The 22,373-nt window shown below is 36.5% G+C and overlaps 2 protein-coding genes across 12 annotated transcripts in view; one reads left to right on the forward strand and one right to left on the reverse strand.

The window, feature by feature from the left end:
• Nucleotides 1-1,814: 1,814 nt before the first annotated feature.
• sparcl1 (SPARC-like 1) overlaps nt 1,815-22,373 on the reverse strand; it is a 31,064-nt gene continuing 10,505 nt past the window's right edge. For 3 of the 11 annotated variants that reach the window (XM_084100640.1, XM_084100641.1, XM_084100645.1), the window contains 12 exons: nt 16,624-16,713; nt 13,259-13,396; nt 12,384-12,439; nt 11,383-11,445; nt 9,869-10,834; nt 8,847-8,949; nt 8,422-8,543; nt 8,115-8,235; nt 5,883-6,019; nt 5,503-5,651; nt 2,569-2,717; nt 1,815-2,405 (listed from right to left, as the gene is read on the reverse strand). In XM_084100640.1, the coding sequence (XP_083956766.1) occupies nt 2,377-2,405; nt 2,569-2,717; nt 5,503-5,651; nt 5,883-6,019; nt 8,115-8,235; nt 8,422-8,543; nt 8,847-8,949; nt 9,869-10,834; nt 11,383-11,445; nt 12,384-12,437 (1,893 nt within the window). In that variant the 5' untranslated portion in view covers nt 12,438-12,439; nt 13,259-13,396; nt 16,624-16,713 and the 3' untranslated portion in view covers nt 1,815-2,376. Of the gene's footprint in view, nt 2,406-2,568; nt 2,718-5,502; nt 5,652-5,882; nt 6,020-8,114; nt 8,236-8,421; nt 8,544-8,846; nt 8,950-9,868; nt 10,835-11,382; nt 11,446-12,230; nt 12,440-13,258; nt 13,402-16,623; nt 16,714-22,373 lie in introns of those variants that run through there. The other 8 variants (XM_084100637.1, XM_084100642.1, XM_084100646.1 and 5 more) reach the window with 5 other exon arrangements.
• On the forward strand, nt 15,552-18,442 carry scpp1 (secretory calcium-binding phosphoprotein 1). Its single transcript, XM_084100749.1, has 9 exons — nt 15,552-15,823; nt 15,943-15,997; nt 16,096-16,143; nt 16,235-16,297; nt 16,834-16,863; nt 16,967-17,002; nt 17,111-17,149; nt 17,256-17,321; nt 17,402-18,442. Exons 2-9 carry the CDS (start codon nt 15,944-15,946, stop codon nt 17,825-17,827), a joined length of 762 nt encoding a protein of 253 aa, XP_083956875.1. The 5' UTR covers nt 15,552-15,823; nt 15,943; the 3' UTR covers nt 17,828-18,442.

The raw sequence follows: 22,373 nt of genomic DNA on the forward strand, positions 1-22,373 counted from the left end.
TATGTATGCTATATAGAAACAGGAAATAAACTGAATTAAAAACAGATAGGCCTAATGTTACTGTTAAACGGGCCTAAATGTCTTGAGTGCGCGCGTGTGGATTTACCTCAGATGAAGACATTCAACAATGTCTGTCTGGGACTACGATAAGTAGTTTACTCTGATTCATTTATATTCGGTTTCTTCCTCGCTCCAAAATCGCTCATAGAAGTAAAATAACCGGCCCCATTTTAAACCAAGCGTGATGTTGCCGCAAGCGTGCACACTTTCAACTGACGCAGACACGTCGGTGACTAAATCGTGACCTATGCGTCTGTTTTTGTTAGCGAAGAATATTGTAGCTAAGTAATAAAATTGTAGCTACAGCTTTGTATTGTATTCCTCCCACTCCCAGGCCTTTTCTATTTATGTAGGCTATTAATGAGGACCAATTTGACATTAGAGACAATCGTTTAATCTGAAGACGCATAGAAGAAAATGATAATCACAAAACATTGCTCTCATTAAAAATGTTTAATTAAGAGTTTTAATATTTGTTTCCCTTATTTATAAAAACAAACCTACATCAGAACAAGATCCTCAGAAACTCCTTATCTAAATGTTAAATGCTAAAATGCATATGCCAGAGGAATGTCTTAGGCTACATTAGGATTAGACAATCAGTTTTTCTAATTGGAAGAGAAGCTTTAAAGATTGATCAAATGATTTAATCAATTTGAAGACTAAATCAAATATTGATCACTTTGTCTTCAATTTGAAGATTAATTAGTCAAATGCATTGTTCTTTTTGGGTCTTGCCTTTCATAGCTTCCCTTTTTCACTTAGCGTGAAGGCCTATCAATGATCAGCATAGTAAAACGCATGCAGATGTTTCAGTGATTTAGAGTATTTCTAGTCAACATAGGCCTATATCGTTGGCTTGTCTTTTGCATTATCTTTGTTGTTCCACCAGTGCACTGACCTCGGTTCTTTTTACTTTTCTCCAGAATCCTTTCCTGCACTTTTTTATTTAGACTATATCTTCCTCTGAAATCTGAAATCTTAGCACCAGGTGATCTTATCTTATCAAACCTGACAGAGAGATGCATGCAAAATCCGTAATCGAACTAAAATTATTCAACTCTTTTAAACTGCTTCAGAAAAAAAAAAAAACTAACTTCCAGTGGAAATTCTGTTTCTGGAGATACTGACACCAATACTCAAAAAAGACTGCGGTAAGAAGGGAAACAAATAGTTCAAAAGTGTGAACTTTTAAGAATGAACTTCTTTTCTTCGTTTAACTTCGTTTAACTTCGTTTCGTGCGTATTAGTTTGTTTTTTTGTTTTGTTTTTCTTCTATTCATTCATCTTACAGAAAAGAAAGAAAAAAAAGAGGAAAAACAGAGCATTTGTCCATCCATCCACCAACATCTTAAGGGTAGTATCTCATACAGCTTTAGATGACATGTATTTCCTAATCATTTTAGTGCATATTTCTGATTTTACGTGCTACAAAAACTGATTATACAAGGTTATTCGAGATCATTGTCCTCAAATGATGAAGTACTGTTCATTGCATTGAGAATGTGAGATGAGAAATGTCCATGCATCAACTGCTCACACAGAAGTCATTGAATTGTGCTGCACACTTAGACACACAGTTCTGACCAAAGTAATTTAATGACTTCCTAAGGGTTTGTTCCAGACACAGTTTTTTATTTGTTTTAATTACAGTGGTCATAACCCACACATTTCTTTTCCAAACACAGTAACCGTTGTAAGTGTGCATAACAAAGCTTCCAAGGCTTGTGACAGAGGACATAAAACTTGCTATGCAAATTGAACCGGAACTTTAATGATAAGATATTATCAGTTATCAATTTTTAAGGAAGTCATGTTTAAGATTTATTTTACATGAGCATAAAAAAATGCTTGATGAATTAAAAAAATCATTCTTGATTCATTCATTTAATCATTAATATAATTTGGAATAAATATGTAGGCTAATTGTTCAACAACAAGCACATATAAGAGTGGCATTTTTCTTCATTATCTGAAATAATTTGGAAACATTATAAAATCACTTTTATTTTGTTATTTTATTCACTATGTAAACTTTTCCCTCACTGGAATGCATACAAAAACACTCAAACTAAAACTACACTTTTTTATTGTTTTTTAGCTAAATCATTAACTATAGTTCCTTTTATTAATAACCAATATGCTACACAATATAATGCATAAAAAATAAAAGAGTTTTAGATATTCTTGTCCATCGTGATCATTACACATAAAAAAAACAGTACCATTTCACTGAACAAACAGACCTCCAGGATTATCTATAGCTTTCTTCAAAGATAACAACCTTCACTTGCTCCTTTTGCAGCCCAGAGATGCTCAGAACAGCAGATTAGAATTCATATCCTCTGTGGGAATGAAAATACAGAGAACGTTGAAAAACCAACCTGGGTTGTTTATAAAGTTTTTCATTTATTTAAAAAGTGTGCATAAATAATGCATTTAAAGAGAATGAATAATACATTTAAAACTCTTTGAGCTGTTTAAGGCAAGGCCTTTAAAATCCTATACCTTCTTTAATGCCAAAGCAGCTGCACCACTCTTGGAAGGAGACTAGTTTGTCCTTGTCAGCATCACACTTTTGGAAAAAGACAGAGGTGCAATGCTCCATGGGAACCAGGGGAACGCGCAGAGGAGCCAGCTCAGAGTGAGAAAGAATCCTGCAACAGTATTATAAATATTCACTGGTGAAAAAAACCCTACTTAATATCATGATTCAGGTTTTGTCAATTTGCCATGAGGACAAACATGAATTAACAGAAGAAAGAAGAAAAATCTTGTAATTAACATACTTCATTTCCACACAGTTCAATGGGGTTTTATAGAACCGTAAGGGTTCTTGACTTTGTGCTATATGTGACCCTGGAACACAAAACCAGTCACATGGGTCAATTTTCTGAAATTGAGATTTATACATCATCTGAAAGCTGAAAAAATAAGATTTCCATTGATGTATGGTTTGTAAGGATAGGACACAACTATAGATACAACTATTTGAAAATCTGGAATCTGAGTGTGCAAAAAAATCGAAACTCACCTTTAAAGTTGTCCATTTATGTTCGCGATTGTGCTGCATTCACTCACAAAAATAAATGTTTTATATCTTTACAGTAGGAATTGTACAAAATATCTTCATGGAACATGATCTTTACTTAATATCCTAATGATTTTTGACATAAAAGATAATTTTGACCCATACAATGTATTGGCTATTGCCGTAAATGTATATTTGTGACAATAGCCAACAATACATTGTGTGGGTCAAAATTTGTGCGACTTGTGACTGGTTTTGTGATCCAAGGTCACATATGGCAAAAAGGTTTAATATAAGGAGAAATGTCTTAAATGATTACATAAATACTTTTGTGTTTGACAGGTTATTTATTTAAAAAAAAATATCTAGTGACAATGTATGTTTACGACCTTTTTAATTCATGAAATTTAATTACAATTAAAATGTATACAATAACAAAAGTAATTAATTAAAACTAAATCCGTAAAAAGATCCCATGATGGGTGCCTGACAAAACCCTTTAGGTTCTATATAGAACCTTTTCTTTAAAATCACAAACCAACACAAGATTCTTAAAACTGCAGTGTGTAATTTTCTTATGTCCAAGCAGGGCTTGACTAACACCCGCCAACCTGCCAAATGCAGGTGGATTTTCAATTGTAGTCTTTTAAAAAGACATCTGAAATAATAAACTAAGTGCAATCTAGTGTTGTCAAAAATATTTTTTTTCGATACTGAAATATCCCTTTATCCCCGTGTCCCTTTACTCACTGGTTTAATTTGCTTTGGATGAATATTGTTGGTGTTACTTACAGGGCTTGAATTTTGGCATGGGATTGCGCGTATTGAGCATAATTTTACTCATCCTGCAGATTTTGTGCTCACACCCAAAGTGTGCACACATAAATACACTATTGGCTATATAAAACAGTATAATGGGTCCGTGCATCAGATCTTAAAGTGACAGCAGCCTAATATACCTGCTGCCTAATTATAAGATAATTTTTTTAATATCTCTATGGCAGATTTTCCCTATGGTATCGATGTCAAAACTGTGGCGAGTGAAAATGATGAGTAACTAAAAAACCACTAGCCACAGTGGCTGGTGAGAAAAAAGTTAATGTCAAGCCCTGTATCCCTGTGTAATACATCTATAAGTAATTGATTCACAGGCAGATTTTCCCCAAAAGCACACACTGCAGCTTTAAAGGACAAGTTCGGTATTTTACACTTAAAGCCCTGTTTACAGATCGTTTCTGATGAAATAGAACAGTTAAGATTAAAATTTGGACACATGCTGCTGTCCCGAGTATTTTAGGTTTATTTCGCTTTCCCCCCCACCTACACAATGGCAGCCTATGGGCACTGGAACAATCCTTCATAAAACGCATTAAACTTTCGATTACAAAGACGTGAAACTCACCGAGTGGTCAGGGGTGTTCACTGATATGCTCACACAAAAATCGCTGCAAAAGATGCTTTCCAACAGGTTTTATCGTAGTTTTTGTCCAACTCCATTGACTTGTATTGGATGAGCTGTGTGAGGTACGGTATTACTCAGGTTTGCTTGCAATTGGCAAAGGTGCATTATCGCCACCAACTGGGCTGGAGTGTTTATTATTCAAGCTCTCAACGGAAGAATGTACGGGTGTGAGACGTTTGGAAAAATAGATCCACAGTTTTACAACAAATGGTAAAACACCTGTTGGGAAAGCATCTTTTGCAGCGATTTTTTTGTGAGCATATCAGTGAACACCCCTGACCACTCGGTGAGTTTCACGTCTTTGTAAACGAAAGTTTAATGCGTTTTATGAAGGATTGTTCTAGTGCCCATAGGCTGCCATTGTGTAGGTGGGGGGGAAAGCGAAATAAACCTAAAATTCTCGGGACAGCAGCATGTGTCCAAATTTTAATCTTAACCGTTCTATTTCATCAGAAAGGATCTGTAAACAGGGCTTTAAGTGTAAAATACCGAACTTGTCCTTTAAGGCCTCTGTCTCAAAGGCTGACCACTGACGTTGTGGAGGATACTGGCGCTGAGTGTTTCTTTTTCTGTAAATGTCCCTCAACCACATCCTCACACTAGCTAAAAATATTACTGAACCTCCTGTATGAGTAAGTTCGAATTAGAATAGTCTCAGCCTCAGACGTCTTGCCCACGAACTGCTCATGAACCATTCGCAAATGCACTCCAAAATGGCAAGCATTTCCCAAAATCGCACTGATCTGATTGGGTAGCTTTAAGCAATTTCAGGAGTGAGTGTGCAGATATTTTTATCAGTCTTTTAGCACAGCGTCTGGCTCCACAAGACTGGCATTTAACAGCCGATATAAATGTCAAGTGAATTTATCAAGATAATTGGGGTTTCCCCTTTATGATAAGCAAAACAATATTGCAAGACGGAATTTGTACAGAACCTCAGCCACCCCACCTGTCTGAAGGATGTTGGTCCATTTGTGCAAACTGCCAGTGCACTGGATAGATGTACATGTTGTAGTTCTTCTCAAAGTCCTGCTGTAGAAGCTCGACGGGGTGATCGCCTGCATGAAGACGCCTCTCGCTCTCATAGATCTTCTGAACCTGTTGAGCAGAGCATTCATCATCTGTAATCCTTTCACATTTGATGGTTTAGATACAGGCAAGAGCTATTTTCCAAAGAAGTACATCTACGTTTATTTTTTACTGTCAGAAGTTGGGGAGCTGAGTGAAATTTGTCTCCAGTTTCTTGTCTTAAATCTACTATTTGTCTCTTTAGGAGACATGCAATATCTAAATAAATAACCGTCTGTCCAGTATCACTGATATACATACCCTGATTCTTTGTTTAGCTGTGAGAAAGCCAGGAGACATGGAGTCATGCTCGTATAACTGCAGAAGCACGTTCTTCAGCCAATCCCGCATACGCAGAGGGAACTGCACCAGCTCTGACTCTAGACATGGAGCAATAACTGCCAGGAGAAATAAAAATAGACAAAAATTAAACAACAGAGAATATATATTGAGTGCAGAGGTGGTCGAACTTAAATTGGTTACATTTGGTTGCGGGGCCAAAAATAAATGTTGCATTGTATCCAACTATATTAACCCTTAAACACATACCTCAGGTCTTTAGTGACCCGGGACGTCATTCACTACCCTCCTCCCCATTCATTTTTTAAAGTTAGACTTTAATCTTCTTAGTATTCCTCAATCAATTCATTATACACAGTATAACAAGAAAAAAATATATACAATTATAAAATAATGCCTATTTTCCCATTCATTTTTTGCAAAGATTGTATATGGTATGAGTGTAAGTATATATTTTTTCTACAACAATAATTTAATCTTTGATGACTGAATAAGTGCAATTCACCTTTATTTCACAAGGTGGCAATGTCTGATATACAATTATGAAGTGACGTTTCACTCATAGTTACCACAGGCAGAAAACAAAAGAATAGGAAGTATCATCAGCAAAACTTGAAATGGCTCAGCGATTTACTACAAGTAGCCTACTGAACGCAATCAAATATTAGAGTCACTGTCACTTGATGGTGGATCTGGTGAAGGAGCTGTCAGGGATCAAAATATTGATTTTGAAGACGTTGAAAATGATTTTTCATAACTTGAAAAAAAAAGCCCTCATAATTGAGTTTTGAGAATATGTTTGAGATTGCGAATATGAGCCAGATGCTGAATATAGGCTACTGGAAATGAGCTCTGACGAGGACAGTGACGATGATATAAATTCTGCTCAAACTGAACCCTTCCAAGCCCCAAAAGGTAACAAAAAACATGCTTTATTTTATTATTCTGTAATGACTCTAATATCAGGAGAGTTGTATATTATTGCGACAGGTAGTAGAGATCTACAGAGCGCTAAAGGGACGTGTTGGTGGGAGAAAAAAAATTGGGTTGGGAGATTTTCTTTTCTTTTTTTTCAAATCTTTTGCGTTCCCCGAGAAACTTTGCGTTCCCTCGGAAAACTTTTGCGTTCCCACGCTGGCAGTGTTTCAGAGCTCCATATGTATGGAGCGTTTCATAGTGTTTGAACTTGGACTCAAGAAATGCGGTCAGTGCTTAACTCGAGTTCAGTGAAGTTGGCAATATATTCGAATTTCCCGGATCATATTCGTGAGCTGAACGTTAAAACACAAATGACACTATTTACAATCACAGTAACCTAGACAACGAGCTACAACCCAATTGTCCTCAAAACGAGCTTTAATATAAATTTGTCTCTAACCAGGCGTTTGAGAGACAAGTCTGAATAAGGGACCATCTGCAAAGTGCAAAACCCAATTTCAGACGTGAATCATGGCAGAGTCGACGAAGAAAGCGCGGTCGGAAGAGTCAAGGAAAAGAAAACGACGGCTCTGCGTGTGTGGTATTTACGACAGTAACGTTAAATAAAAGTACTCCACAGCGACTCTAGGGGTAGCTGTTTGAGAAAAACGGAAACTGCATAGTGTGCCTTTAAGCACTGACCGCATTTCTTTATATTTGAATCCAAGTTCAAACACTATGAAACACTCCATTAACGTACGGAGCTCTGAAACACTGGCAGCGGGACATTAAACTGGAGGTGTCTGTCCGAGCTCACATCAGGTTTTTGCGTGGGAACGCAAATATCTTTGCGAGGGAACGCAAAGTTTCTCAGGGGAAAAAAATCCTCCCATCCCAATCTTTTTCCACCACCATGTCCTTTTAGGGGCTCAGTAGAGATCCACCCGTGTTAGATATAGAATTGGGTCGCTAAAAAGACCCGAATATGTAATAATGAGAGAAACATTTATGCATTTAAGGGTTAAAATGTACATAAAAAACTGTAGATATACATAAGTGTATAGAACTTATGATATTAAATTAAATGGAAATATTAAATAGTAATACTAATATGGATAGCTCAGAATATTTTTCAGACACACAATATTTATAGGGGCTTTTTCTAATGAGAAACATGGTTTGCTAAAATTATTAATCACATTAGCATCACTACCAACCACATTTTACATCTCATGTGCTAACAATTAAAATAAGCATGTCAGAAATGTTTCTTACATTTGCAGGACCCAGTGTAGTCCAGGTGAAGTCTGTGGCCTATTTTGGTCCCGTCAAGGCTACACTTGGTGGTAAAGAGCTGACAGGATGTGGCATATGTCTTATTGTCAGTTCCGCAAACCTAAAGTGAAGATGTCCCGATGCCAACAGCTTATTATTAGCAAATGTTATTATGCTTTTTCATTTAATCAATATATGTTACTTAAGTTTGATCAGTAATGAAATAAATATTTGGAAATAAAGCCATTTTATTGTAATCAGTTGAATTAAGATTAACATATTAATTTGCTAGATAACACATACTTACATGGTCAAAATCATTTACACTGGGAGGACATTCTGACGGCTCCTGACACACACAGACGGGCTTGTTCTCATCGTTCATTTTGCATGTCTTTCCTCTTTTACAGCGAAAGTTCTCACAGGGGTCTGGATAAAACAATGAAAGAATGTGCAAATATCCTATAAAATACTGTGTATCCTCAGTTCAGGCATCCACTGCTGCTTTAAAAAGGCTCTCAAAAAGACATCTAATAAAGGTTATATATAACCACCCTGTAAAAAAGTGCCAACATTCCTTTGCATCTGTTGGTTTGGATAGAGCATAAACCAGGGGCTAAGGCTCTCATTGACTTCTTAAGCCAGGTCTGTTTAACAGTCTGTTAAAGAAAAACTCTGCTCAGCAAATTCCTAATAAGAATTTGGCGCTATGGAGACAGAAACAACACTCACCAGCTGGCTCCCCCTGTCTGCTGGGCCGATGTGTGGGCCGAATGTCAGGGTAAAGCTCCATAGTGGCCCTAATCTGTACAGGATTCATCCCCACCAAACGAGTCTGTAAAGAGGCACAACCAATTTTTATTTGCAATAGCAATCTATCAAACACATTAAACTAGTGCACCTGCTTACACTTTTCACCATTTTCCATAGAAGCTATTTTCCTGTGAATGTGTGAGACTTCCGATTCATTGCCGCTATATGGTAAACTAGTAGAATAACAAAGTGCAGTAAAAGGTCAACTATTTCCACACGCAAACCAGATAATTATGATGTCGATAATGAATTGAAACAATAGGAAAACAAATACAAGTTTAAAACTGGAAGCGGTTGACAGTGTTAACAAAAGCAAACGTGACATAAAAACGCGATCGAAACCATGTCATTTTAGTTGTTTTTTGGACTTGTCTTTGAGCTCTTTTATCTTGACTCATCTTTTGGCACATTCAGACAGGACTAAAATCATTGAGAAGCTCTGGTAATAATTACTTTACCCTACCTCTCCATGTTAAACTAATCCCGTCCGAATAGGGCTTTTCACGGGATTCGTACCCGAATGTACCTTAGTACGTCAGACAACCGAACATATGGAGCTGGTTAAGTGATGCAAACTCCAAAATATATTGGTTTACAAATCATGCACTATGGGAAAAAGAGTTTTTAGGTCATAACATAATTGTGCAAGGAGCCATGTGAAAAAAAGTCTTTATTAAAGCTGCAAGCAGCGATGAAAAGGGCCCTCGCACCCGTGCCACCGCCACCCGGCGGCTTTAGGAAAACCGAGCATGGTGGGCAGTATGTAAATATAGGAGGACTATGTCAAAGTCATTTGTATTTGCCACACTTCCTGCTACCAGCAGGTGGCTCAAATCTACAAAAAGCACATGTGCACAAAATAAGCTGCCAGGGCTTGTCAAAGCTTACAGTCTGGTTGTATTAATTTTATAATAACAATGTATGTGTGATGCATTTGGTACCCATTTCCCATTCTTCTTTTTGGATTTAGGCTCCGTGTTTTCAGTGGGCTCCACCACTTTTTCCGGGTCTTGCCTCTGTGCACGTTCCTCGTCGGCTTCCATTGCTCTGGCTTGGTCACTCTGCATCTTCTCCAGCTGCTGGTTGTTTCGCTGCTTCTTGGCTTTGGCCTTTCCATGTGTATTACTTTCATTCTTCTGCTTCTTCTTCTCCTTCTTTGCCTTCTTGCCACTAGAAAGAATAGTGATCTCAGGTTCAATGCTGTCCCTCTCATCCTGTTGATCACTCTTCTTTTTTTCATTGTCATTCTCAGAGTCTTGAAAAGGCTCTTTCAGCTCAGCTTGTGTTTGCTCTGCTGGCACTTCCTGTTCCTCTGCAATGTCCTCTGAGTCGTTGATGGATTGCTGGGAATCATAGTCCATTGTAGCTGTGGGGATCACATCTTCTATTGTTTCCGCCACATCTTTTTCCATAGTGTTGATGGATGAAGCTTTGGTCTCCTCTAGCTTGATGGATAGTGGCTGTGACGCATCACGGTCAGCTGTATAGTCCAAATTCATTGGTATTTCTGACTCAGTACTGCTGTCAGTCTCCTTTGCATCCTCACCTTCACTCTCAGTTACATCTTCATTCTCCATTGTAGATTCTCCATTTTCCTTTCCCTCCTCCTCCTCCTCAATCTCCTTAACTTCTTTGTCTTTTTCTGGACTGTCATCATCACCTTCATCCTCCTCCATAGTTTCCTCTGCCTCCTCAGAGACCTGCAGGAGTTGAGTCAGTGCCTCCTCACTCAGGAGCAAAGGTGTATTCTTCTCACCTCCCTCTGAACCTTCAAGCTCTTCTGCCCCCGCTTGCTTCATCTCCACATGGCTTTCCTTCTCTTCACTCATGTCCTCATCCTGAGAGCTGGACTCAAAAGGCAGAAATGTGGGCAGAACTCCATCCTTACTGTCAAGAAGCTTCACTGACTTAAAAACAAAATTGTAAAAAAAATTAAATAAATAAATAAATAAATTGAAGTAGATATAACAGATTGAAAACATTTAAGACGGCAAATTATATTTACAAAATATGCACAAAATAAAATGATTCCTGATTGAATTAGTGTTAACAAATCGGTTGAGTGAATAATTCAATGACTCATAAAGACAGTCAGTTGTTTTGTTCCTGAATGCATCTGTTTTTTTAAACAGATTTACAAATGATTAAAGAGTCACTGATAAAATAATAATAATAAAAAAACACCAAACATGGAAACAAATATAAAATTACACAAACAGTAAAAACTCCTCAAATTCGAGAATTAACGTTTATAAAAATAAAACTTTTGAAGAATATGGGGATATTTTGGGGATATTTGATTTTATTCTATCAATCAATGAATTCCACTGGAAACAAACCTTGTTGTATTGTTTTGTTTTGATTTAATGCTGTGAAGCTGCTTTGATGCAATCTGTATTGTGAAAAGCGCTATACAAATATACTTGATTTGATTTAATTTGATTTGAAGAATCACCTGCTCTTGTGGAGTTGGGTTGTTTTTGACATGCTGATTTTTTCCACGAGGCTTACTTTGCACCTAAAAAAAAAAGAGGAAAAAAAGCAACTTAGCCTTTTGTTTTGCTTTATGAAAGTTGAGGCTAAGCTGTCAAACAGCTTTCATCTTACCATTTCCAGGTGGCAAAAAGTGTTCAATTTTTTTTTTTTTTTTTTTTAGAATAGTTTGCATACATGTGCCACACATGCACACATCACCGCACATGATGTTCGCTGCTATCTTTACAGAACCAACTGTATTTACCCAGACAACAATCTTGTTTGAGCTGCACGACTCATACAATTACAACATCACTTTTCATGTAATCTCCTTCCAACTCAATTGTTTGAGATTATCTTTTCCAAACTGCTCTAATTTCCTGGAGGAATGCAGATATTATTTCAGAGAAGTACTGTCTTTCATACCCTGATAAGCAACTAATGTCGAGAGTCCACTTACATTACTTACATTCTCCTAGCTGAATTGCAAAACATGCCTCAGTCTTATGATTTAAGTGAGGCATTTTGTCATTTTAAAGCTACACAATTATCCTATCACCAGCCGTGGGACTGTGGGATTGATTTACTGCCCAGCAGAACTCCATTTAAGAGTTAGTCCACTCCCTTTCCAATCCCAAGAGTACGGCAATGGAAAAATATATAGCCATGTTTGTGATAAGCGGTGTCAAACCCTCTCGGTTGACCCTGGTCATATATTGCAACGTATTTCATTACTGCTTACAATGTTCCTGCTGATTTATCTATACACTTGATATCATTTGATTGGCTTTCTAAAATCTCCTTTTCTCAAATTCCCAGGACACATACTTGCTTTTTGAACTATGTTCTTGGAAACGTCTTTTGGGTTGGTGTTTGATTCCATTTGGTTCTTCGACCTTTGGACATGATGCTGTAGATTCTGATTAAGAGAATGATTATATAAATGAATGTTTGTGCTGAATGTTTGGATATTTTACTTACATAAGCAGCCAGTGCAGAGACCAAAAAGCAGAATAGAAACAGGTCTTTCTTCATTTCTAGAAAAAACAAAAAACATAATTTGTATGGATGTGACCACAGTCCTGTGTCCTATCTTAAAACTTCCTGAAAAACTTGAAGTGTCTTGATCTCCCCATTCCCTATTCTTTTTATCTAAGAATTCTGCTTCACTGCCCTCTGGGCCGTTCTCACACAGGGTTCAGAGTTCTCCATCTGTATGCTGGACGTACCCCTGCCATGACACCCCGGCATAAATCAACCACCTCAGTTGTCGTGGCAACAGGGCCCAAGAGATGAGCCCCGCTCAAAAGTCACATTCAAAGTCCGGAGGGGCAAAGCAAACATCAGAAGCTACTAGACTGGAAAAAGAGTTGACTAAGTACACAAGCTTTTTGCCTCCTGCACAGAGACAATATGCCCATTATAGGCCATGTTGATGTGGACAATGGCTTGGGTGCAATGGTATGAACTGAAGATACTGCTCTCCTGAAGATGATAAATAACTTTTCGTTATTTAATTAAATTTCTTTTTTTCTTATACTATTTTGTCTGTAATATTCAGATTTAAGAGAAAAAAATGCAAAGAAAAACCTGAATATTTATCAAATCAAATACTTAGAAAACGTACAAAAATAAATAGATTAAAGTTGTACTCTCTCTACAGCAATTAAAAAAATGCAAATAAATGGCAGTATGTATATTCTTAATGATGACATCAACATGATTTGCATCATGCATACAGGTTTTTTTTTCCTTTTTTTTTCCTTTATTTATTGTTTACACTACCTTATTATTTCAGAAGTGATCCTTCAGTTAATTCAATTACAGTAACAAGAAATTGGAAATTTGACACTTACCTGAGCTGTGAGGTTGCCGATAGAATTGGGGGAATGCTTAAATTTCACGTCGCAGAAAGTCACCGAGAGGCAGTCAGTCAAAGTACCTCTGACTCCCTTATGCCTCCCCCTCAGCACTGTTCATCAGATTCCCTTCATCTGTACTGGGCCACAAAGAGAGACAACCAACTGAAGCTTCAGAGGGGGTGGGGTGGGGTGAAGAACAGAGAGATGGAGAGTGACACGAAAATACACCGTAATACTTTGAACTAACTTTCCATTTTATTACCAGTTTTGGATTACATTTTTTTTGTAACATTTTATTTTAACAGTCTAGTTGTGCACTTCCAAAATATTTAATAAACTATGGGGAAAACAAAGAAGAAACCCTGCTGCTGGTACTTGACAGATTGTCACAACCATTTGAACAGCCCTGGGACAGGGAATGTTGACATTCAAAGCTACAAGCAGATATTAAAAGCCAACTGTAGATGGCGCCCAGTGCTTTTGCAGACCTTGAATCTTTGCCAACTGGTTTGCCAATCAGCGTCTTTTATTAACTGTGCACCAATTTTGATTATAGCATCAGTTTATTTAAATAAAAATAAACATTACACACACACACACACACACACGTTGGGTTTTCATGTTTTATGGGGACTTAGATTTTATACTGTACAAACTCTATATCCTATCCCTAACCAACACATCACTTTTTTTTTCTTTTTTTTTTACATTTTCAAAAAACATCACGTAGTATGATTTATAACCTGTTTTCCTCATTGGAATAAAAAGTATTTCGGATATTGCCATCTTTGTGGGGACATTTTTCCCCATAATGTAGGGTTTACCTGAACCGCACACACGTCTGGTTCGCTGTGGGGATAATAAATGATTGTATACTGTACATACAGTATATTCTATAAAAAAAAAAAAAAAAAACCTTGGGAGAACCCAGGCTCAGTCGGGGCCAGTTCTCCTCTGGCATTTATGAACTAGAGGCCGGATTGTAGTTTGAACTGTAAGATTAAAAATATTAAATGAATGCCTGGCCGAAAAGATGCGTCTTTAATCTAGTTTTAAACTGGGAGAGCGAGTCCGAGCAACGAACAGTATCAGGAAGACTATTCCAGAGTTTCGGAGCCAAATGTGAAAATGCTCTCCCTCCTTTGGTTGATCTGGATATCCTAGGTATGACCAAAAGCCTCGAATTTATTGATCTTAAAGAGCGCGATGGATTATAGGGCGATAGAAGATCCGTTAAATAGACTGGAGCTAAGCCGTTTAGCCGCTTACTGTTCTCTCATAATAATAATAAATTCTTTAAGTTAGATCTCTTAAATATTAGACGCTTTCTCTCACTTATCTTCGTCCCATCTACCCTTTCCACATTCACCTTTCTCAGGAAATCTAATTATATATTGTATATACATATATCTTAATTTTGTGAGCAAATAAAAATGTAAAGTAATATAAAAGATTGCATTGTAGGCTACACTAGAAAAACTGCTTGGTATATTCTTAATCAGTTTTAACAATAACAATCAACCTTAACTATTCTGGAAATCTAATAATAATAATAATAATAATAATAATAATAATTCTCTCATAATAATAATAAATTCTTTAAGTTAGATCTCTTAAATATTAGACGCTTTCTCTCACTTAGGCTATATTTGTCCCATCTACCCTTTCCACATTCACCTTTCTCAGGAAATCTAATTATAACTGCAAGCAAATTCCACTTAAATTGCAAGAGCTGCATATTCATTTGTGAACCACTGTGCATTGTTTTATATTTCCTCTGCTCCGTTATCAGCAAACATCTCGGAGCACAGCTCTATGTGGGTTTTTGGCGTACACTGCAATGATTAAATGAGTAAAATTGTGAGGAATGTTTGTAAAATGGAAATATTCCACTCTCCGCCAAGGCAGAAAACAAAAACAAAAAAACAGCAGCACTCCAAATATGGAGCTCCAGGAAGTGGTGATGTAATGAATTTAGCAATATAAATAAAATAAAAAGCATGGGATGTTAATATTATTTTATACAAGCATAAAACGAATGATACCATTTCTTGTTTTCAATAATATATCCATAATGTGCATAATAAACAGAATTTATATAAGGTATACACAGTACTGCTTGTCTATGAAAAAAAAAAAAATAGGAGGTTGGAATGCTCTCATTATGGACTTCCTGTCCCAGTGTGGGACCAGACTGTACTCTTACTTAGTATTTAGAGGCCACACACCCTATAGTTTAGCATCCTAAAATAGACACGTACAGGAGAGGAAGTTTGGGTGAGCGCACACTGTAGTGTGTCATTGCATTATGTAAACATTCTTACTGTGGCACTCTCATTTTCTTGTATACCAGCTTGAGTTAATGTGCCCCCACAGTAATCTGAGTGTTGGCGAGCAGGAAGTGATGCAGTTACCTTAATGAAGAGTCAGCCTGTTAAATAGCGCTTTCTCTAGACATTCCATTAAATTCAGTCTATAGCTTTAGCTATAAACACTCGTTCATTTACTCGATCTCCTCTGCTTTCTTGGACTTTGCATTTGGACTAAAAGAAGAGCAAGGTAAGGTCCTCAAACCCTATTTATTATTTTTACGTAAAAAGGTTTCAAGAACTCTTAAAACATAACAATAAATACTAAACAGAAATATAGATTTTAATCTTCAGATTTTTGTATTTCAGAATGAAACCTGCCATACTGATTCTATGTCTGCTGGGAGCAGCCTATGCTAATCCCGTGAGTATGCAGTGAATAACCTAAAAAAAGCATTTAAATGGTCTTTCCATACGTTTCAAGGAGTAAAGATTTTTCCTTCTTTGAATTATATCACACAGATCTTGCATAAAATGGCTATGGAGATGATTCAACATGCATCCAACTCTGTAAGTGATGCTGGGTTTAATTTCAAGAAACTTTGTATTAACTTTAAGAGTGCTTTAAGTAAATGTGTTCTTATAATCTTTTCTATTCCAGTCGGAAAGCTCTTCAATATCTGAATCCTCCGACCAGAGTAATACCTCAGAACCTTCAGAAGAGGTACGCTTCCAGTCAAATTCCACGTCATGTATGCAAAAATAAACTTAAATGTGTATCTACACGGAGAGACAGCTGCACTGTAAAAAAAATATATTGACAACATACAATTTTACATTGCTTTAAATAAGTTAAGCAATTTTTAACTTTTTCTTTTAAGTTATACAAGATTCAGCTCATTTTTAAAGTCAGTTTAATGTAATTTAAGTTAAAATGACTTAAACATCCAAGTTGATTGTACTTAATTTAAGGCAGCAACTTTTTTTTTTTTTTTTTTTTTTTACAGTGTGTGTACGTCTTCAGAGTATAACAAAAAATAGTTCTCTCACCTGATATCATATAGGAGAATATCTGTATTTGGTCATTCCAAGAATATCCAATATAGGCTACTAATGCATGTATGTAATGCAAAAGTTCTGCTGTGAAAAAAACAGAAAAAAACTTTGAAGATTATTTTTGATTTAGACTTTTAATAGTCTTTGTCTTTATGAGGTCAAACAATATTAATTTATAATAAAAATAAATTATTTATTTTACAGAATTCCAAGGAAAATGTCTCCGACAGCAATGTAAGTGCAAAGACTAGGCCCATGTCAACAAATTGAATGACTATACTAAATATATTTCTGTGAAGGATATAGACTCACTTCAATTTCTCTTTTTTCTTGACAGAGCTCAGAATCGCTTGAATCTGACTCGGATGAAACGGTATAAATAATAATTACTGTTCATATCTTTTCACAAATTTACAAAACCACTAAACGGATGAATATGACTGAAAATTTCAATGTTTTTTTTTATCATTTTTGTTTCAAGATCTCTAAAGAGAGCGAGAGCCATTCTGTGGAAAATCTGGTAAGTTATGTTGCTCAAATCTAACAACAAAGAAAAAGCTCTAAAGCCTATACATTGCATAGAAATGGATTCTCTGTTTATACAGTCCTGTGTTTTATCTATCTAGATTGGAAAAAGCGAGACTGCGCTGACATCGGATAACACTCAAAGCAGTAAAGAGAATGTCCGTAGGGTAAGGAACATCGAATTGTATGCATCATACAAAATGTGTGGTTACACTAGAATAATGACCATCATGATGCATTCATACAGGGCTGGATCTACACCCTCAAATGGGTCCATACGAACAACAGCGGCAAAGTGCAAGCGACCAGCCAGCCGGACAACAAATCCACTAGTGATGCATCAAAAAAAAGCGAAAGCAGTGAATCAAGTGAAAGCCAGGAAACGGTTGTTCTGAGCACAAAGGAAGCGAATAACGGTGCCGACACAAGTGAAAGCATTGAAGGTACTGAGTATAGTACAAGCAACAGCAACAGCAGCAGCAGCAGCAGCAGCAGCGAAAGCACTGAGTCCAAAAGCAGTGCAGTGGAGAGCGAAAGTCGCTCAACTGAGTGCCTTCCCGGGGCTGACAGCCAAGAATGTGACAGCGAGGAAGACTTTCCTCAGGATATCGGTGATGATGGTGCAACCGACCCTTTCAATGGCTTCCTAATGCCTGATGTCACTGAGCCCTAGCAGCAGTTTAAGACATGATCTCATGACTCAATGCTCTGATATCTGCAAGTGGAAATCCCAGGAACATATTAAAATGGGAATGTTCTATTAAGAAAAATATTTAAAGGAGGGTATGTAAGGAAATTGATATAATATTAATATAAACCGTTAAGTAAATGTTAATAATACTATTTTTAAGGTACCTCAGTCTAGATCATTCTTAACTTAAAATTAAAAATATATTATAGGCATACATTGATATTTTGTTTTTATACTTTACCATATTGTTAACACTTTACAATATAATCTCATTTGTGAACATTAGTCAATGCATTAACAAACATGAATTATAAAGGAGCAATATTTTCTTGCAGAGTTTATTTACCCTTATTAATGTTAATGTTTATTGACAGTGCATTAACTAGTGTTTATCTTAAAAAAATGTATTAAAATTGTAAAAGTATTGTTCATTGTTAGTTCATGTTAACTAATGCAGTTAACTAATGTTAACAAACGAAAAATTATTGCGCAGTGTTACCGAATTGTGTGCAGAATTGTTTTTTATTATTATTATTTATAGATTTTATAGTCATTTATTTTTACTGTTGGTATTAACCATTTTCAAATAAAGTAACGAAAAAGTATGCCGTTGATTGCATGAGTGCTGTTTTTCCCCATGAACTCTTCATGCTAAAAAGTTGCAAACGCAAACACTTCCACATTCATTAAATGAAAGAGTTGCCCTAATGCAATCCAAGAGTAATTACCAACTTTATTGCCTATAATTTCACAGATTTAGCTCATGCCTTTGCAAAAGCATGCCTAAACATTAAACAATAAAAATGTGTATAGAGAGCTGAAATGACTGTTGTGTAAAATCAAGCTATGAAAGAGCACTTTCAGCAGAAAGGAATATTGCAACAATTATGTGTGTGATTGACTTGTATTTACAAGTAATATATCATGTCTGTCAAACACATGTCATTACTGTTTTGATACCACAAGATGGTGGCAAACTTTAAAGAACAGAGGTGGGGTTTCCCTAGGAAGAACATCATGAACTCACACAAACATTACACACTGAGCGGGACTTTCTGCTGTTTCATGTGTGCTGCTTTTGGCAGAGGGATAAAGATTCCAGAATGAGGGTTTAGACATTGTAAGTTTGTTAATTACTGTATAATTAAAATTACTGTTTTATGGTTCAATCTTCAGATAACAGACTAAGCACCATTGGCTTTCATTGTCTAGACAATTGGCATAATGTGATCCAAGATAATGGTAGGCATTATCCATTATGACAAGGAGGGATGGTCTAAGATGAAACCTTTAAATACAGGGTTTTTTTTTTTTTTTAGAGACAACAGTGTATTATGTATTAAAAAAAAAAATCCAAAAATGTGGAGTAAAGAATTTTAAAAGAAAACCTAAGGCAATATAAATTAGTCAGATGTGCTTTTTCTCAAAGTTTACAGTTAAAAATAATACTGACAAGGAGGAAATCTAAATATCGGATTGTTTCAACAGATACAGCTAAAATACTTATATATAACACATTGGACTTTTTGATATTTAGATGTTTCATTTAAAGTTATGCAATAGATTTATGAGAATGTGGGTCAGTTATAACACTCACTTTGTCCAATCAGCTCAAATTTACAATGTCACTCATTTTACACATTTATCGCCAAACTTTTGGGGTAAGAATGTAATGTGCATTGTACATTTAAAATCTATAGGAGATTTTAAATGTTCAATGCACATTACATTCTTATCCCAAAAGTTTGGCGATAAATGTGTAAAATGTGTGTGTATATTATACATACGTACGTACGCACCGTTGTAATCAGAATTATTCAACCCCCATTGCAAATCAGGTTTACAGACTTCAAATTTACAGACTTTCAGCTGTTTGCAATGAACAAATAAAACAAAAGTAATTGAAATAGCTCAACACAAAAAACTGTTCAAGTGGTTCCCCAAATTCAACTGAAAATGCAACTTTTAATGACTTCTACAGTCTCAAAATTATTCAACCCCTTTATGGCAAGCATCTTTAGTACTAGAACACCCTTTTGCTGTTATGACCTACTGCAAACGAGATATATAACCAGACACAGCGTTTCTGTACCCTGGAAATCCAGAGTTCTCGCGAGAGCACAAGGTGAATTTGCTCAGCGAGTTTACTCTGGCGTCGAGTAATGATGCTCATTAAATGTGCCCTTGTATCCGAGCTGCACCAATCACATCGTGTTATCTGATATAGGCGGGCCAGAGGCGAGCTAAACAGATGAAGACAGCGCTGTGACGTCAAAGTCATTAGTAAACATTGCAAGATGGATGATGGATGGTTTGAAACAATGAACGAGTTAGACTTGGCTTAGAGGAACAGAAGACTGCGCTTGAATCGTTCCTTTGTAAGAAGTGCGTTTTTGCCGACTGGATACGGCAAGAGTCTAATCTACCAGTTAGCTCTGCTGGTAGCTAAGGTATGGGGCTTGTTGTGATTGGTCGTAGTGTTATCCAATTGCGTGCAGTGAGATTTTCAAATGCATGCTTGGTGACGCTCCTCGAGCTGGCCGATTTTCATTAGTCGATGCCAGACCATTAATCTTTCAGGTTTAGGTCTGGATTTCCAGGCTAGCGTTTCTGAGGAATCTTAGACCATTCCTCATGAGCAATGGCCTCCGGTTCAGTAATATTCTGGGGTTTGAGTACTGCAACCGCCTTCTTCAAATACCACCAGAGATTTGTTTATGGAGTTCAAGTCAGGTGACTGTGATGGCCACTGTAGAATATTCCAGGATAATATTCTTCTGCAACCAAGCCTTGGTGGATTTTGAGGTATGCCTGGAATCATTGTCCTGTTGGAGGGTCAAATGACACCCAAGCTTCAGCTTCCTCACTGACGGCATGACGTTTCTCCTATGATTTCCTGATACTTCAATGAATCCATCTTGCCTTCCACAGACGGCATGTTTCCAGTGACAGAGGATGAAAAGCAGCCCCAGAGCATCAATTGGAGCCGACTTTTCTTGTGCTTTTGGGTCAGTAGTGGAGCTCTGGCATGGAAACTGCATGTGTTTATTACGCGCCTTACAGTGCAAGCTGAAACCTCAGTGCCCGCTGCCACCAAGTCTTGCTGCAGGTTTTTTGTAGCTAGAGGGTTTTTCTGAACTTGCCTTCTAAGAAACCTGGTTGCAGCCGTTAATAACTTCCTTTTTCTGCCCTATCCAGGTAGTGTTACCACTGTTCCAATAACTTAGAAATTTGCGAACCATGCTTTCAATGGTGTCTCTAGGAACATTTAGTGACTTCGCTATCTTATTACTTGTTTGTGAATGGCAATGATATATTCGCTTAACTTTTGGGACCACACATTTGACTCAAATGTGACACTCAGCAAAGACCGTTCAGATTTTTCATGTGTTCTAGGTCAAGCACACCTGGTGCAATTAATGAAGCCCTTGATTAGTTGCATCAGGTGTGCTTGAGACAACACCTGTTGTGAGAGATTCTGTTCAGGGTGTTGAATATTTTTGAGACTGTAGAAGTCATTAAAAGTTGCATTTTCAGTTGAATTTGGGGAAACCACTTAAAACATTTGTTGTGTTGAGCTATTTCAATTACTTTTGTTTGATTTGTTCATTGCAAACAGCTGAAAGTCTGACTTGCAATGGGGGTTGAATATTTTTGATTACAACACTCTTCTGTGGATTCTATATTGACCTCCATTGTATGGAAGAAAAAAAAATTTTTTATATAGCCTATATATTTATATAACTTTGGTTCCTATTAACTCCCACTGTTTAACTCCGGTATATATATATACTTTTACCCCAAAAGCCCCTTATTCAACAACATTATGTGAACCTGATGGTCATTCTTTATCTAAGAGCCCACAAAACAAGCAAAATCAGCCTGATAGCTGTGTTTTTTTTAATGAATTATATGTTTCCTTCAATAAGGGACAGATCCTCATTAAAATGATGATATTTGTGCAGAAGAGAGCATATTCTTTAACACACTTACATTATCAGCCATGTCGGTGACGGAGCCTGACATTTTAAAGAGTAACTGCATATTAAAATGCTTATTATTCAAAAATTATTATGTGCAGAGGTGGGATTTCAATAATTTACAATTATTCACTATCTCCTTTGTTAAAGTCAGTGTTAAAGTTGAAGGTTAATACTATTTTTTTTTTTTTTGGGGGGGGATAGAAAATGTACGTTTCTGGTAGAATGTCCCATATATATATATATATATATATATATATATATATATATATATATATATATATATATATATATATATATATATATATATATATATATAAACAGTGGGAGTTAATAGGAACCAAAGCTGTCTTGTTAAAAACATTCTTCAGAATATCTTCTTTTGTGTTCAGTAGAAGACATAAGCTAAAGGTTTGGATTGGAACGACATGAGGGTGAGCAGCCTTGATCACAGAGTCTTAATTTTTGGGTGGACTATCACTTTAGAGATGTGAATACTGTTTTTCTTTCCCCTACTTTCATTCATGCCTTACATTCGTCGACAGAGA

Source organism: Abramis brama (genome assembly GCF_963993115.1).
Source record: "Abramis brama genome assembly, chromosome: 2".
Taxonomy (NCBI): Eukaryota; Metazoa; Chordata; class Actinopteri; order Cypriniformes; family Leuciscidae; genus Abramis; species Abramis brama.

Excerpts from the sequence above, each read along its gene's own strand:
- scpp1 (XM_084100749.1), top strand. The coding sequence starts at position 15,944 with ATGAAACCTGCCATACTGATTCTATGTCTGCTGGGAGCAGCCTATGCT. Across the intron at positions 16,864-16,966 it reads AAAATGTCTCCGACAGCAAT|AGCTCAGAATCGCTTGAATC; the intron begins GTAAGTGCAAAG and ends TTTTCTTGACAG. Across the intron at positions 17,003-17,110 it reads AATCTGACTCGGATGAAACG|ATCTCTAAAGAGAGCGAGAG; the intron begins GTATAAATAATA and ends TTTTGTTTCAAG.